Here is a 17513-nt window from a genome sequence, read left to right on the forward strand (position 1 = left end):
GTTAACATTTGGAAGATGTGTATAACTCAGTCAGCCAACATTTTCCAAATGACCGATGTATGACATTATAAAATCTAGTCTAGTTAAAAGATCCATTCAAAGAACAAGATAAAGCAACAGATTTCATTGTAACAGACTATCAAAATCTCCTTAACATGGTTTTAGATTCCACATTCCATCTAACCTTTAAGAAACTACCGCTTGTCTATTTTTAGTGTAGCATTAAAGAAGAATAGCCATAATTACCTTAAAAGATTATGAATATATTCCTTCTCCTCCCAACTAACCTATCTATATATGTATGAAGCCCAATTTTCTCCATAAACTTCAATTAAAACAACATATGGCAACAGACTGAAGGTAGAAGCATTGAGGAGAAAACCCAGCTATGTTTTATTAAGCCAGACATTAAAGAGATTTGCAGAGATGTAAAACAATGCCATTATCATTAATCTTTAAAATACTGCTTTTCAAAAATTATGTTATTTACATGAACATGAATTGGGCTTACTACTATTACTTCTAAATGGATTAATAAACAGCTATTTAAAATGTTTCATGGTTTTAATTTCTAACAGCATAAACATCATGAGATATATTAACATATTGACATAAAGTTAATTCATATTAACAAAAGTTCTTTGGCTTCTCAGCATTTTTTTAAGTTTGAAGGAGTCCTAAAACCAAAAGATTTGAGAACTGCTAAGTAGTTGATCTGGAAGGTTTATTCCACTTCAAAAACTACATTGTACTCTAATGTTCAGAGTTCTAGGCAAAAAAAATTAAAAATTAGATTTGTTCTATCTTTCCATTCTAAGACAGCCCAATGATTTATTATAAAAATTGAATTTTACCTAGATTTCTTTTAGTGCTTCACACATTAGGTGATGCAGAAAAAAAAGGATGATAAAAATAAAACTTGCATTTTTAAAGTACCTTATGGTTTGCAAAACAATTTAACATCTATGTCTCTTAACAATCCCTGGAGGTGGAATAAAGAGCTGTTGAATGCAAATTGAAAGAAAGCAAGATGTCTACAGCCCTGTGTGTGTTAACAGCAAGATTTGGAGACAGTAGAGAACACAAAATGAGTGAATGTTTTTGTTATTCCGTTATTTATGTAAAATGAACGAAATGTGACATTTTTGCACTGACATGGATAGCTATTACAATAAAATAAGGTGACTGAATACTGTACTTCAAATATCTCAAAAAACTTTGATCCTTATCATCTTACTTTTGGACTTTGTGACATAAATCATTGCCTGATATTAGAAAATGACTTCAGGTAATCTTTCTACCAAAGCTATTATTTATGTGACTCTCTAACATCCCTGGCGGGGTCCAGAAGACATGGCCCCTGGTTCTCACTGGCCATGCATTAGTCATGAGATTCTGTTGCTCAGTGATCTCATTGAGAAGGTATCAACTCCTGCCCTGCCAGACTCATGGGGCTGGTGTGAGTTCAAACGAGACACCACATCTCCCAGATATAGAAGATTCTTGCAGCTCCTGCACATTCTAAGAGAACTGCAAGTATGTTTTTTTAATGGCCTGATTGATTTCACTTTTTTGGAGGCATAATTTTTAAATTTTTTGGCTGCACCATGCAAACATGTGGGATTTTAGTTCCCCAACCAGGGATCAAACCTGCATCCCCTGCATTGGAAGCACAGAGTCTAAACCACTGGACCACCAGGGAAGTCCCTGATTTTATTTTTAAATGTTAAGTGACCTGCAAAGAGAGAGTCTGTAGATGCTAACATTTAATCTTATGGTATCCAGTTTTGTACCACCTTCATGGTAGTGACTGTGATGGTACAATTTCATTTTTAGAATTCCAATGCATATGTGAATGCCATGCCCTAACATTTTGGAGTTTCTTTCCAAAAGGATCCTGTTGGAAGCACATTCTTAGGAGAAGGAATTTGACAATATTTTAAGGAAAGCTGGAATATCCATTTAGAAGGCATCTCAGAGTAAACACTGTACTCTGACTGTACTTACTTTTCTGAGGGCTGTAACAGTGCTCCATCCTTGGTCCACGTATAGGTAGCCTCACTGGGGGTGACAAGCTCACACAGTATGTTGATGGCCTCCGTCCTTCTTGTAATGTAGACTGTATTTCCAATCCTTGAATTTACTGTTTTATTAAAGGAAATTGAGGTGGGTTGGCTCTGCCTCAAGAGGACAGGTCCCTTCGGCTTGAATGTCAGCTTGCCTGAGTTTTTGGAGTTCGAGCTTTGGGGCACACTTCCAGTCTCCCCCCTTAGCTGAGCCGTGGGAAGTGCCTCTCCAGGGATGCCCCTCCAGTGCACATGTGCAGGCTGTCCCTTGGTTAACTCGGCCACCAGCTGATATATCACCTGGGATGCCAGGTCGTCGCTGATCTCCCCTGTTTCCATGAGCTGGCTCATGTTCCTGATCAGTTCATCAAACTGGGCGGTCTCCATGCTATAGGCTCCCTGCTTAACTGCTGCTTCAAACTGCTTGTTCTCAAATTCCCAGGAGTTGGCGTTTCCTGCAGAAGGGCTGCAGTGGCCCAACAGAGCTCTCAAGAGAGACTGATTGTTAATTTGGCCATTGTGCAGATAAAGCTCATTTTTGTTGTTCCACATCAGCCTCATCTTATGCCATGTGGCTCCCAGATTATTGGCCTCGTTGTTGTCCACCCCAGGATATTCCCTGGTGTGCCCTCCAAGGGCTGGGGGTGCAATGAGCCGGTTGTCGGTGCCAATGAGCTTAAGCACCACGGTCTCCTGTGCGGGGCCGGCGATGCACCGGTACTCACCAATGTCAAGGGCCGCAAGGCTGTGAATCTTCAGTGAGCCTGACTTTGTGAAGCCAAGTCGCTTGGAGTTCTGCAGACAACGCCCGTCCTTCTCCCACTGTATCCGAGATTTCTGGAATCGTCGCACGGGGCACTTAATGATCACAGATGTGTTGGGCAGCAGATAGGCTCTGCTCCCGACGGTCAGGTTAATGCGTTTCTCTTCCCTTGTCTGGATGTAGACTCTCTGGACACCAAGGATCTGAGGACCCTGCTCCCCGAGTCTGGCCTTCATCTCTGGTTTCATTTCTGTTGGAAAAATAAAGAAAGCAAAATACAAATATCTTTATAATGACAACATTTGTCCATTCTCTTCCAAGGCTGACATAAATCAGCAAATTCTTTTCTCTTTTAAAACATTTGAGAACTAAAAATATATATATATATATATATTGTTATTTATGCTATATATGTATGTGTGTGTGTGTATATATATACACACACACACATATCCATAGATGGGGACAAATTTCACTTTAGCAGCAAAGAATGCAAGTGTGAATGAATTGCATGAAATAATGTCAATTATTTTATAAAGGAGCCTTTGGTTTGGGGAGGCATGAGGTTAAATGGTTAAATATTTCCATCAATAAGGGGACATCTGATGTGTGGGGCCTCCACCATCTGGGAGGCTCTTGAGGATCTAGTATGGCTCAGCCAAGGGTATCCAAAATCTGAAGGAGGCAGTGAGTGTGGGGAGGTGAGTGAATGTATTTGAAGGATTTGAAAAGGAGGATGCAGCTGGGGACCATAGCAGCTCACCCAAGCAGGCCAGTGAAACTAGCATGGGGGCCTGAAGAAGCCAGTGATGGAAGAAGAAAAGTTCAAACTGGCACTGAAAGCCACCTGAACGGTGAGAGAGAATCTCAGCACTACCATCTGAATAAGTGATCTACTCTCTCCGAGCCTCCGTTTTCTCACCTATAACATGCAGGTGATGTTAACATCTTCACTGGAGGATTGTGAAAAGTCAGGGCATTTTTATCAAGTGCACAGTAGTGGGATGTATGAGCTCTCAGACATTGTTGTCAGCTGACAAAGGTGGGTCCAGCCAGCATCAACGGGGCAGGCTGAGAGGGATCACAGGTGGGCTGACTCTTCCTTGTTCCTGGGCACCAGCCACAGGTAATGGGTGGAGACCAGACAGGTTGCTCCCCAGATCCCATCCCCCAAAAGGAGCGGCTCTTCTCCCTCCCCCACTCCCTCTGCCCACCCCTCAACCACTCACTTTCAGGAAGGAAGGCCTCAATGCATCCTGGGGTGATACTGAAGTGAGTAGGTAGGGGGATGTGATGTGGGTGGGAGTCTGATTCCTCTTTGAAGATGTATGTAGGTCCATGGACCAGAGGGCAGGAAGCATCAGGGAGTGACAGAAGAGAGACTGAACTCACATCAATGATGTTGTGGAATTAAGGTCATGAGACAGGGGCCTAAGAGCCTCAGAGGACCCCGGTTATGGTTCTTCCAACGGTTACGGCTGTAACACTGGTAGGGTTATGCTGGGAGGAGAACTAGATCGAGACTCCATTTCTGCTTTTGTCTTTGAAACTTTTTGGCCTTGCTGCACAGCATGTGGGATCTTAGTTCCCTGACCAGGGATCGAATCTGCACCCCCTGCAATGGAAGTGTGGAGTCTTAATCGCTAGATCACCAGAGGGAAGTCCACTTAAGATGGACTTCTCAGGCCCTGGGCACTACCCAGATTGTGTTTGTTGGAATAACTCTTGACTTCTCTTGGGTGGTTCATGATCCCATTAGGGTCTGGCTGCTGCCTGCTTAGGTGTGGGGGTGGCAGTAGGTTCAGAAAAACAACGGGGGTAGATGCATAACTTCTGCATTAGAGTGTGTTCTAAATGAGGGACAGGCATAATAAGTCTGCACGCAAATTCCACTGAGATGCCATTTCTAGGCCAGGCCCCTTGTCCAAGGTTTTGCCAATGAACTCTCCCTCCCCTCGGATCAGCTTGAAGTGGAGCCAGATGGCCTGTCGTGTGTACATGTTTACCTGTTGGGATAGAGATTCTTCACAGAGGACATCAAGATCCTCTCAGTCACTTAAGACATAGAGATTTCTTTTTAGGTTGGCAACACAGAATTTTAAACTTACTGCTGTTCAACAGTGGTCAAAAGCAGGAGGATTCCTGCTAAATTTGTGGTTCACCCATTATTATAGGCAGAGATGCCATCTTTTTTTTTTTTTTTTTTTTTTAGCAAACCCCTTGGTCACAAAGAATCGGACATGACTGAGGTACTAACACTTTCACTTGCAAACACTGGGCTTCGCCGGTGGCACTAGTGGTAAAGAATCTGCGTGCAATGCAGGAGACATGGGTTGATCCTTGCAGGAGATCTTTGGGTTGGAAAGATCCCCTGGAGAAGGACATGGCAACCCACTTCAGTATTCTTGCCTGGGAAATCCCACGAACAGAGGAGCCTGGTGGGCTACAGTCCATTGGGTCGCAGAGTTGGACACGATTTGGCAACTAATGTGAGGCTGTCACGGCTAACGCCATGGCAGGCAGCCTAGATTAGGAGTAGGCCTGGTTTCCCGGGGTAACATAATTATCAGGCCTCCTGGAGCCAGCCAATCAGCATATGCCTAGCCAGAAGAAAGGGAACCTATCAGGGGAAAGCTGAAAGCCCCACGTTGGGCCAACAAAAATTACCTTGCAACTGTGTAACCAATCAGCTTGCGCCAACTACCCACTGCGTAACCAATCCGATTGCGCCAACTACCTGCTGCTTATTTTGACCTAATAAATACCCGAGAGAACTGGGGCTCGGGGCCTTTTGTCCTCACATACCTGGTGAGGGCGGGAGGCCCTGGCTCGAGTCAGTAATAAATTCCCCTATTGCAAGTTGCATTGTTTCAAGGAGTCTTCTTTCCCGACTGGGGACTCGGACTACGGACAGAACACTAAACAACATTTATTTATTTGGCTGCACTGGGTCTTAGTTGACGCATGCAGGATCTTAATTGTGGCATGTGGGATCTAGTGCCCTGACCAGGGATGAAACCCAGGCCCCCTGCATTGGGAGCATGGGGTCTTAGCCACTAGACCACCAGGGAAGTCCCAGAGATGCCACTCATAACAGCAGTCTGCACAACAAGGGCTCGATCCATTGCAACGGACGGCGGCTGTAGCCCTATACCAGGTCTTGCTGTAACACTGCTGCTCCGAGTGTCTCCTCTCCCGACAGTGTACATTATGAGGAAGTTGGACCACTCCCAGCAGAAGGGCCCAAGCAGCTGGGAGACAGTCCTGGGGTTCAGGCCAAGGCTATTGACTAACCACCTGGGAGTATTTCTCTGCTTTCCCAACTTGTATAGACTCGCAAAGAGTCAGACAAGACTTAGCAACTGAACAACAATAACACAGACATAACTGGTGTGTAAGAGTTTCAGTATCAACTCTGACTAGAGGCAGTGGTTCTCAAACTTTGCTGCCAATTAGGAGCACCTGCTGTTATTATTTTTTAATTTTACTACCCTGGGTCCCACTCTCCAGAAATTCTGACTTATGGGGAACAGAAGCCTGGGTATCAAAATTTGTAAAACCTCCCCAGGAGACTGAAATGTAGAGCAAAGATTGAGAACCACCACCCCAGAGAGTCTCACTGGGTTAACTCAAAGATAATTTGATGGGCTGCTACTGGTGAACAGGGAAGGGAAAATAAGAAACAGCCACTGTGTTTTCTGTGAGAACCCTGCCAAAATCTTTACAACATGCAGTGTCCTCTGTAGGAGGAAGCAGGAGGATGCTTTGTGGTCTTACCATCAGGAATCCTTGTATTTCCTCTGAGTAATTAATTCATTTCCTACCCAATGAACACTGAACTGTGTCATTGACCAGGTTGCCTTTTCCAAGATAGCACTTATGTTATCAAGTTTAGAGCTAAATTTGTGCCTGCATATGATGGAAGTGTAAAATTTAAGACATAATTATATATTAGTCTTGCTTATTTCCTGTTTTATTAGCATGGGTAACTCAGAGGGGAAAGAATCTGCTTGCAATGCAGAAAGCCTGGGTTTGATCCCTGGGTCAGGAGGATCCCCCGGAGAAGGGAATGGCAAACCACTCCAGTATTCTTGCCTGAGAATCCCATGGACAGAGGAGCCTAGCGGGCTAAGGTCCATGGAGTCACAAAGAGTCAGACACAACTGAGTGACCAACACTCACTAATTTTAATTAGCTGGTTGCTTTTTATGAATATTTAAAAGTGGCCTATTGTCACAATGCAGGGTGTGTAATGTATGTGTATACACACATACCTAGCCATAATACCTACATACATGTGTTTATATATACTGATACAGGCATCTTTTTATTACTATTTAAAAGAATTCAGTTGAACACCCCATCTGGTCATTGTTCCTCCATGATGGATTATGGGAAAGACAGATGGTGAATGTGGATGGCTTTGAAAGTCACCCTTTAAATCAGAGTTTAAGCTGGGTCAAAGTCAGAATTTTGAACTTGTGCAACTGAGGGAGGGGTGGAGAGAGACTCTCTTAGGGCTGCTACAGATGAGGCCATCGCTTGAATATTCCCGCTTGTACTGGGAAGGGGTCGAAGCCCGCACGGGGAAGGAAGTGCATGCCTAGCTCAGGGTTCAGGCTGGAGATGACCTGCAGCTGGTATGAGCCCACACAGCATCCTGTGTGAAGATGGGTTCTAGTTACCATGGAGATGGGTTCTAAGTACCTTTAGAACTGGCAGCCAGATGTCCCCAGCTAAGCTTGGGGCTTAAGGTATTAATAGATGGGGCCGTGATGCCTTCAAAAGCAGGCTGGGGAGTCTGCAGGTGACAGGTGGTGTTTAGCCTTGGGCAAGGACTGGCCCATGGCTGGGTGAGCCACACAAGAAGCCCAGCCGCTCCCTCTGGCTGCATGCCCATCTGCTGGAAGGCAGATCCATTCCCAACCAGGCCTGGTTAGCCACTGCTCACACCAGGTATAGAGCAATTCAGTGACCAGGTGTGCCTCGGCAGTGCTCTGGGACCCAGGAACTGCTAGGACTTGGGCCAGTTTCTCTCTGTGACTCCTGTCAGTTCCTTCGGAGCAGTGCCTGGAGCCTGGCATCCTCTGATACAGCTCTTGGGTAGGAATCTGTCTGGTTTGGAGTGACTGCCTCCCTCTGCATTTCTATGTGCCCCCAAACTGCCAAACCAAACAAGCCTGAGGAGAGAGAGTGTGGACAGGAACCCATGGCATCCTACTGGGGGGCTGTGGGCAGTGTGGGGATACCAGGCCATCCCGCCATCTCTCGCATGGCACTGGACGTGAGAAACACCACATCATTCAGCTTTTCTAGAAAATGAAAAGCTCTTCCTTCTGAAGGTCCTCTTTCCGGCCCCTGTGCCAGCCTTCCCTGCCCCGTGCCCAAGGCTGTCTGCATGCTCGTGTCCTGCCATGATTCAGTTGTATCCCTGCCGTGACTCTCAGCCTTGGTGCCACACCAGGTTTCTGCCCCGAGCCATCTGTGCTGGGTGTTTACACTTGCCTCACCAGCACTCGACTCCTGCCACTCCCAGATGGGCCTTGGCTGCAAAGCGGCTCTAAGTCATCTTATTCCCATGCTGGAGTCCTGGCCCTCAGAGTCCAGCCTGCAATTCTTTAAGGCAGAAACTGGAGTCGCCTCAATTCCTCCCTGTCCACTGGTCTGCTGGCCCTTCCTCTCATTGACTTACAGGTCCATGGGATTGTTAGTGTCCATTCCCAACTCTCCAGGTAGTGACGTCACATTGGTAGCAGGAAGCCACATGATGGGAGAATCTATACCACAGAAATCAGCAAAGGTAACAAACAGCAGCTCCCTCTCCCTCCTCACCACCCTCCTGGTCCCAGAGTTGCTTTTTAAACAGACAAACACACCCTTCTCCTTTGAGCTCCCAACTCTAGCCTGGCAACGGATACTTAAATGGGACACCTGAAATGTTAGAATTCATCCTCACCACTTTTGTCCTTATATTCCCTCACCGAGATATTGTCATATCCCCTTGACTAGACTCTACTTGCACATTCATAATTTCCCAATATATCTATGTGTTCACCACTATTCACAATAGCCAGGACAAGGAAGCAATCTAAATGTCCACCAACAGAGGAATGAATAAAGAAGATGTGGTACATATATACAGTGGAATATCACTCTGCCATAAAAAGGAATGAAACTGTGCCATTTGCAGAGATGTAGATGGACCTAGAGACTCATACAGAGTGAAGTAAACCAGAAAGAGAAAAACAAAAATCATATAATATCACTTAAATGTGGAATCTAGAAAAATGACACAGATGAACTTATTTGTAAAGCAGAAATAGACACAAAGGTAGAGAACAAATGTACTGACACCAAGGGGGAAGGGGGTGGTTGGGGTGAACTGGGAGATCGGACTTGACATGCATACACTACCATATATAAAATAGATAACTAGTGAGAACCTGGTGTATACAGCACAGGGCACTCTGGTCAATACTCTGTGATGACCTAAGTGGAAGAAAATTTAAAAAAGAGGGGTATATATGTATATGAATGGGTGATTCACTTTGCTGTACAGCTGAAACTAACACACCATGGTAAAGAAGCTATACTCTAATAAAAATTAATTGAAAAATATATCTGTATAGCCGTCCAAGTAAATAAAATAAAATCTGACAATGTCATTTCCTTCTTTGATAAAATTTAAACTCCTCAGCATGGGTTTCTTTTTTTTTTTTTTTTTTCATTTATTTTTATTAGTTGGAGGCTAATTACTTTACAATAGTGTAGTGGTTTTTGTCATACATTGACATGAATCAGCCATGGATTTACATGTATTCCCCATCCCGATCCCCCCTCCCACCTCCCTCTCTACCCGATCCCTCTCGGTCTTCCCAGTGCACCAGGCCCAAGCACTTGTCTCATCAGCATGGGTTTCAAGATGCTCTCCAGCCCACTTCTCAAGCATTCTGTTTCACCATAACCCATTTTCAGCCTCTGTTCTAATTCTACTGAATTTTTTTGTCAATAAAAACATTTGTTTTGCATTTTATACAGAACAACCTGGAGTCTGCATCATGATAGTTACCCAGAGGTGTACACACAGTATTATCCACGTCATCTGGGGACCAGGGACCCACACAAACACAAGCAGGAGTTATGAGGGAGGAAGCGGGGCACAGCAACCGTGTATTTTTAATTCTTTCTTAAAAAGAAAAAGCAGTAGAACCTTCTGAGTCTTGAAATTTGTGCGTATGAGGCTTCTAAAACAAGCAGGGCACTGGTAGCTCCTGGGGAAGGGGCAGCATAAGAACCCTGATAAATAAAGGGACATTTGCTTGTGGCAGGGGATGAGAAGGGAGGCTGACTATTTCTCAGGCCTTAAGCCCGGCACCTGAGATTCAACGGAGACCACGTCCAATCTTCAATCATTTCCCTGCTCAGAAAGAGGCACTGGTACTCCTGGGATGAGGCCATGAAGACACCATGCTGGTCACTCCCAAGTCCCTGTTCTACAGCCCAGCATATTAAAGGGGAAAAAGGTCACAGGGTAGTGGTTTGTGTGCAGTTTCCCGAAATGCCCCACTCCATTTGCCATCCCCCACCTTTGTCGACACTGCTCTCTTTTTTCTCAGACTGTCCTGTATCCCATGTGGGTCTAATGATCAGACACATCTTTCAGAATTCTGCTCAAAGCTTCCTCCCTTATGAAACTCTGCTTCACATCCCCTAGAGGGATCGAGCACTGCTACATCCCATTATGGCATCACTGGCACTTTATTCTTCGTATTTGTTTATGTATGTCTCTTTCCTACTGATTATGAGTTCTTAGAGACCAGACAATGGTTCCTCTTCATTTTGTACCATAACATCTAAAACACAGTAGCATCTGAAGAACGATTGTTGAAAGAACTGATAATGAAATACTACCATCTGACACTGAAAACAAGATATGCCCAGGCAGAGAGATCATCTCTGTCCTTAGGGCACTGCATAGTGCCTGGCACATAGTAAACTCTTACTGTTTATTGAATGAATAACAAATAAATGACAAGCAAAAGATAAAATGTATGCTGCTGGATGCTGCAGGAGGTAACAACCAACCAGCCCAAGAAGGGTGCTGGTGAGGCAGCCTAGTGGCTGGCTGGGTTTCCAAGGGCTGCAGCTCTGTCAGGCAGGTGGGGCTGGGTGTTCCTGGAAGCTGAGAAGGCTTAGAGGAAGAGCAGAAGAAGGGAAGATGATAGTCTGAGCTGAAGAGGCTGGTACAAGGAGGACCACCAGGAGCTGGAGAGAAGTGAGAGGATTCAACTTAACCTGGGAAGGGGATAAGGCATATTTCTCTTAACAGTTTGGGGCTTCCTGGGCTTCCCTGGTGGCTTAGAGGGTAAAGTGTCTGCCTGCAATGCAGGAGACCTGGGTTCGATCCCTGGGTCGGGAAGATCCCCTGGAGAAGGAAATGGCAACCCACTCCAGTACTCTTGCCTGGAAAAATCCCATGGATGGAGGAGCCTGGTAGGCTACAGTCCATGGGGTCATAAAGAGTCGGACATGACTGAACAACAACACATTTGTTTCTTTGTTTGTTTGTTCTTGACATTTCAATCATATGGGACATGTCTGGGTGCCTCCCCACCCTCAACCATTTTGATGTCAATATTTGGATTAAAAATAAGAATTCTTCACCAAAATTCAGGAACCCTTAAACCAGGAGCCATCACTGAAAAAAAAAAAATCTAAACTCAAACATTACTTTCTTCAGACGCCTGATTAGAAGCCAAGCCAGGTAGACATTTAATAGCAATCTGAGACTTTTAATAACAATCTGAGGCTGATCTAAGCCTGACACATTTGAAAAGTATGTCTTAAGTACAACTCATTATACATGCTTTGGGGGCCTATATATGAAAAAAATGTCCAGAGCTATTGCCTAACTACCCCATATAAACTCATATCCTAATGATCCAGAAGACACAATATTAGTTACTGTTACATTTTACCCCATCTTAAAGCCATGACAGGAATTAAAGGAAGGTAGTAATGACATTAAAAATAACTAATGTTTTTGAGCCTACAGTACGCTCCTGGCACTGCTTCTAAGCACTTTCTAGGCATTAATTCTCAGAACAATTCTGTGGGGTAGGTATAATTACCATTCCCATTTTATTGATGAAAAAGTCTCACAGAGATTGATTCTGTGTCAATGTCACATGACGAGATACTGAAAGAAATGAAATTAGACTCTAGTTGGCTTAATCACAATGTCATAATACCTTTTGGAGACTAAAGAAATTGAGAAATATTATAGAGGAAGGTAGGAATTGTTCTGGTCCTTCAAGAATGGGAAGAGTGACAGTCACTAGATATGGTGAAGGGAAGAATTTATAGGAGGAAAAGTTGGAGGTGGGAAAACGCAGGGAAGGTTTGGGGAGAAGCAGGAAGGGGCCTCTAACTGGAAGGACTGTATGGTGCACCACTGGCCTCCAGGGAAAGCTCAAAACATCTTGCCCACCCCCACCTCCAAGTCTTCACCCATTGCACATCAAAGGGTCAAAATGAAGAGCAAGAAGACTCACTCCTCCAAAGAGGATAGTTTTCACTTAAACTCAAGGCACTGATTAGGACACATTTCTAAAAATGGAGCCTTGAAAGGGAATAAAGATCACAGCATAGTCAGGCTTGATTTTTCTTGTCTTCAGACCCCTTCCATCCCTGAGGGATCAGGCCTAAAAAGAAGACCATACATTTCCAGTATGGTGAGCAAAGCAGGTGGATGTGACGTGAAGGAGAGAGGACAGTCAGAAGGTCACTATTCTATGCCACAAGCCTTGACATTTTTAGTGGAATAAAAGTGAGTTCATTCATGGAGACATGAGAACTTGGGAGTCAGTACAGTGATTAGGAAATAACTGCTATGATGAATTTCTTGGGAATTCTTAGGAACAGGAAAAAAATCCACATATTATTGCCCAGGTAAATCAGATAACATGAATATGAAGTATGTTTAATCAGGATGGTGACATTATTTTCTTTAGCAAATCCCAATATCTCAGGTCAGGGAACTAAAAAAACAAGCCAACAAAAACCATCTAAAAGTAGGTGATCACCCACCAGGGTTGAATGAGTAGGGTCATTGAAGCAGTGGGTTAAGGAAGGGCATAGAGATCTGACTACAGCATTGGCTAAGTGTGTGATGACGACATGTTAGTCAAGAGGAGTGGTTTCTAGTGCAAGAGCAGGAAGTCTTGGGACAACAGTGCAGGAAGGTCACAATGAAGCATTAACTAAAAAAGCAGACGGTGAGATGGGGGTAGGAGGAAGAGCAGAAAGCTATTTGAGTACCAAGGAATGAGGGATGAGGATGGGGGAGTTAGGGTGTTTGTGATGGACATGTACACTCTGCTGTATTTAAAGTAGATAACCAACAAGAACCTACTGTACAGCAAAGGGAACTCTGCTCAATGTTATGCAGTGGCCTGGATGGGAGGGAAGTTTTGGGGAGAATGGATACATGTATATGTATGACTGAGTCCCTATGCTGTCTACTTGAAACTATCACAACATTGTTATAAGCCATACCCCAATACCATGGTGTCCCTTGACATGCAGTAGAAAGCAGAGTAAAAGGATAAGTTTTAGGGAGAAAAAATAAAGGACTCCATACCATTGTCTAGCTTGCCAACATGGAGGTCATGGAAGCAGACAAGAGACAGGAATTTGTGTTCCCAGCACAGCCCAAGCTGGGAACTGCATGCCAAGGTGTGATGGTGGTCAGGGAAATTGATCACGTTGGGGACTAGGGATGTTAGGGTATGAGGAAGTCATCAGCATGGGTGCAGTTCGTCCTGGATGTTGGCAAATGGCAGAGAGAAAGAATGGACCTGTAGTGGTCCTAGAGAAAGGTAGAAAGGATCCTGCGGGTCAATGCATCTGAAGATGGGGGCCATGTGTGTGCTGTGAGATGACAGAGAGAATATGGTGAAGAGGCAGCAGGGGGAGGACGTGAGTGCCAAGCTCATCCCTGGCTCATTCCTGGTGGTGGGGAGAAAAGGATGCCATTGTTTTTGCAAGCCAGGGCCACTGATCCCTGCGGATGGCATGAGGCCAGACTATAGCTGAAGTGGGGGCCCAGCTTGGGCTGTGCTGGGAACACAAATCCTGTCTCTTGTCTGCTTCCATGACCTCCATGTTGGCAAGCTAGACAATGGTATGGAGTCCTTTATTTTTTCTCCCTAAAACTTATCCTTTTACTCTGCTTTCTACTGCATGTCAAAATAGTTTATAATTGCATCTCATACCACACTGCGTGCCCTAATAACCACGATGTGTTCCCACATGTTACTCTGCTATTATTTTAGAGAAAGCTGCCAGAATTTAATTTCACTCTCCTCTAAGGTAGTTTATGGTCCAGCTGTATTGCTATGCAACCATCCACAATTAAGAAAAGTCAGACAGATAAGCAGCCTGAACCGTGACACTGCACCATGTACCACAGACATCCTTAAAATCCAGGACACTGTAAAACTTGCGATCTCAAAGTTATGGAATCTCAAAATTTTGAAGATTTAGTCTTAAAGCATTCCCAGGGGCAGAAAAATGAATGTTGTCCACGAATCACCACACAGAGGTGGCTTAAAGCATGGGCCCAGGAATCAGATGGACTCATGGTCAAGGAGGCCAAGAGGCCCAACCAACAGCCACAGGTCTGTGGTCAAATCTTGGACCTTCTCTTCGTCTTGGGCTCCTCATCTCTCAATGGGGATGACACCTGTCTCAGAACTGCTGGGAACTAAATGTGACGATGCAACAATGCCTGCAGGGAGGTTCACAGAGTAAGTGCTCAGTAAATGCTATAAAGCTATGACTTAAAAAAAAAGTCATTGTTGTTTTTCTTACTTTGTTTTGTAAGTTTCTTCAGGAAAGTTTTTGGTAAACTTGGTAGTGTGTGTGTGTGTGTGTGTGTGTGTGTGTGTGTACATATATTTCTTTTCCTAAGAAGCATTAAAAATAATAGCTACCTTCTGATTTTTTTCTTACCATAAGTTCAGGAGGGTACCTGAGGCATTTAGTGTTCCTTTTTATGTGAATACTTAAAGACAGTGGGAAACAATCAGGAAAGGGACCCTATCCCGTGGTCCCCTATGCCCGGGCCACAGAGCAGTACCGGTCGGTGGCCTGTTAGGAACTGAGTCACACAGGTGAGTGAGCAAAGCTCCATGTGTACTTCGGCTGCTCCCCATCGCTCTCTCATCACCCCCAGATGGGACCATCTAGCTGCAGGAAAACAAGCTCTGGGCTCCCACTGAGTCTGCATTATGGTGAGCTGTATAATTATTTCATTACATATTACAAGGTAGTAATAATAGAAATAAAGTGCTCAACAAATGTAATGGGCTTAAATCATCCCCAAACCATCATTCCTCATTGGCTATGGAAAAACTGTCTTCCACCAAACTGGTCCTTGTTGCCAAAAAGGTTGAGGACTGCTGCCCTACCCCATTTCTCATGCCCTATTTTCAGCTACCATGGGGGCAGCCCTCCACTCATTTTTCATCACCCTCCTACATGAAACATGCATATGCATATGTACCTATACTAATTCATGTACACTGAAGATAGAGATGACTGCTACATGCATTTTAGCTTTTGGATATAACGAAACTATAATAGTAACTCTTTATACTCAGCTTATCATTTATAATAAACTGAAGAAGTATCTAAACTGTCAACTTTAAAAGCCAAAGCTATTTCACATTTTCATCCTTGCTGGTTTTAGATTATTAGAGTATCCAAAAGAAGAGTTACTTGAATATTTAAAAATACTTATCTCATCTACTTTAAATAGGACAAATCCCCACGTATCATTAGCAAAGTGAATCAGAAAGTACTTCACTTAACTTATGGTTGCCAGGGGGAAGGATGGCATAGTTAGGGAGTTTGGGATATTTCAGCTTAACTTCTACTAGGAACACTCATGAGTTCTAAGTGGGGGAAATCATGATGAAGCGGAGAACATAAGGAAGGGTAAACCCAAGTGAGGAAGCCTAGGGGTGCATTTGTTAAGAGGGTGGACATTTCTTCAAGCTGACTTCTCTTAGAGTTGTACCTTGGTCATCAACATTATACCGTCTGCCACTGGTGACAACGCTGAGTTCTGCTTGATTTTCTGTACCTACAGACTAGAAACGAGCTGCTCTATGGAAAACGACGCCACTGGAGGAGGAGAACAGAACGAGCAGAGTCCACGGTGTGGATTTCCATACTTACTCCTGCACACAGGCATCTGGCAAGATCTCACCAGAGGGGGTCCAGAAAGATGCCGGCACAGCGTCTCACTGAGGGGGACCCGACGGCCTTTGGCCGTCAGCTTCTGGCACATCTGCTGTCTCCGCTGGGTTCCAACACCACAGCTGACAGAACACTGTAAGGAGAACGGTGGGGACAGAGTCAAGCGGAGCGAGAGCACACACACGTCCCCAGCAAAGCCACGTCTCCCTCCCCTCTTTTCCCTCCTGCCCTTCCTTCCTTCCTTCTTTCTTTTTAAAAAAAATCTATTTGTAAGGTGGGATTCCCTGATAGCTCAGCTGGTAAAGAATTCACCTGCAATGCAGGAGATGCCAGTTCAATTTCTGGGTTGGGAAGATCCACTGGAGAAGGGATAGGCTATCCACTCCAGTATTCTGGGGCTTCCCTTGTGCCTCAACTATTTTGTAAGGTATAAGGCCCACTGTTGTTTCCAGTTTTACTGAGATATAATTGATATGTAACATTGTATTAGTTTAAGGTATACAACATAATGATTTATATATGTTGATTACTACAATAAGTTAACAGCCAGAATCTCACATGGTTACAAGGTTTTTAACCTTGTGACTGAATATTTTAAGTGAATGTTTATCAGAAAAAGAGACACAGATGTACAGAACAGACTTTTGGACTCTGTGGGAGAAGGCGAGGGTGGGATGTTTAAAAAGGACAGCATCAAAACATGTATATTATCAAGGGTGAAACAGATCACCAGCCCAGGTTGGATGCATGAGACAAGTGATCGGGGCTGGTGCACTGGGAAGACCCAGAGGGATCGGGTGGAGAGGGAGGTGGGAGGGGGATCGGGATGGGGAACACATGTAAATCCATGGCTGATTCATGTCAATGTATGGCAAAAACCACTACAATATTGTAAAGTAATTTGCCTCCAACTAATAAAAATAAATGGAAAAAAAATAAATAAAAAAAAGTAAAAGAAACAGATCCAAAAAAAAAAGAATGTTTATAACTGACATAGTTTTGTTATAACATGAAGCAAAAAAATTTCAGAGACAGGATAACATGTATGTTTTAAATAAATACTAAAAACCCAATGAGATACCATTTCCCATTTCAAACCCATCAAGATGGCTATTATTAAAAAAAATAGATGTGGATAAACTGGAATGTTGATGCACTGCTGATGCGAAAATAAAATGGTACAGCCTCTATGAAAAAGTTTGTCGGGTCCTCAAAAAGTTACACAAAGAATTACCATATGATCCAGTAATTCCACTTCTCGAAAAATATCCAAAAAAATCAAAAGCAGAAACTCAGATGTTTGTATACCAGTGTTCATAGTAGCATCACTTACAACAGCCAAAAGGTAGAAACAACCATACGCTACATGGCCTTTTATGTTTGGCTTCTATCACTTGGCATAATTCTTCGAGGCTCAT

The 17513-nt window shown here is 44.0% G+C and overlaps 1 protein-coding gene across 5 annotated transcripts in view; it reads right to left on the minus strand.

The window, feature by feature from the left end:
* ADAMTSL3 (ADAMTS like 3) overlaps window positions 1-17513 on the minus strand; it is a 363119-nt gene that overhangs the window by 68998 nt on the left and 276608 nt on the right. For all 5 annotated transcript variants that reach the window (XR_006344423.1, XM_043921943.1, XM_043921940.1 and 2 more), the window contains exons 20-21: window positions 16075-16228; window positions 2008-3079 (exon numbers count right to left, since the gene is read on the minus strand). Coding sequence is in view for 4 of the 5 variants with exons in the window: in XM_043921943.1 (XP_043777878.1) it covers window positions 2008-3079; window positions 16075-16228 (1226 nt within the window). In the remaining variant the exon portion in view is untranslated. The remainder of the gene's footprint in view (window positions 1-2007; window positions 3080-16074; window positions 16229-17513) is intronic.

Source organism: Cervus elaphus, chromosome 13 (assembly GCF_910594005.1).
Source record: "Cervus elaphus chromosome 13, mCerEla1.1, whole genome shotgun sequence".
In the NCBI taxonomy this organism is placed as follows: domain Eukaryota; kingdom Metazoa; phylum Chordata; class Mammalia; order Artiodactyla; family Cervidae; genus Cervus; species Cervus elaphus.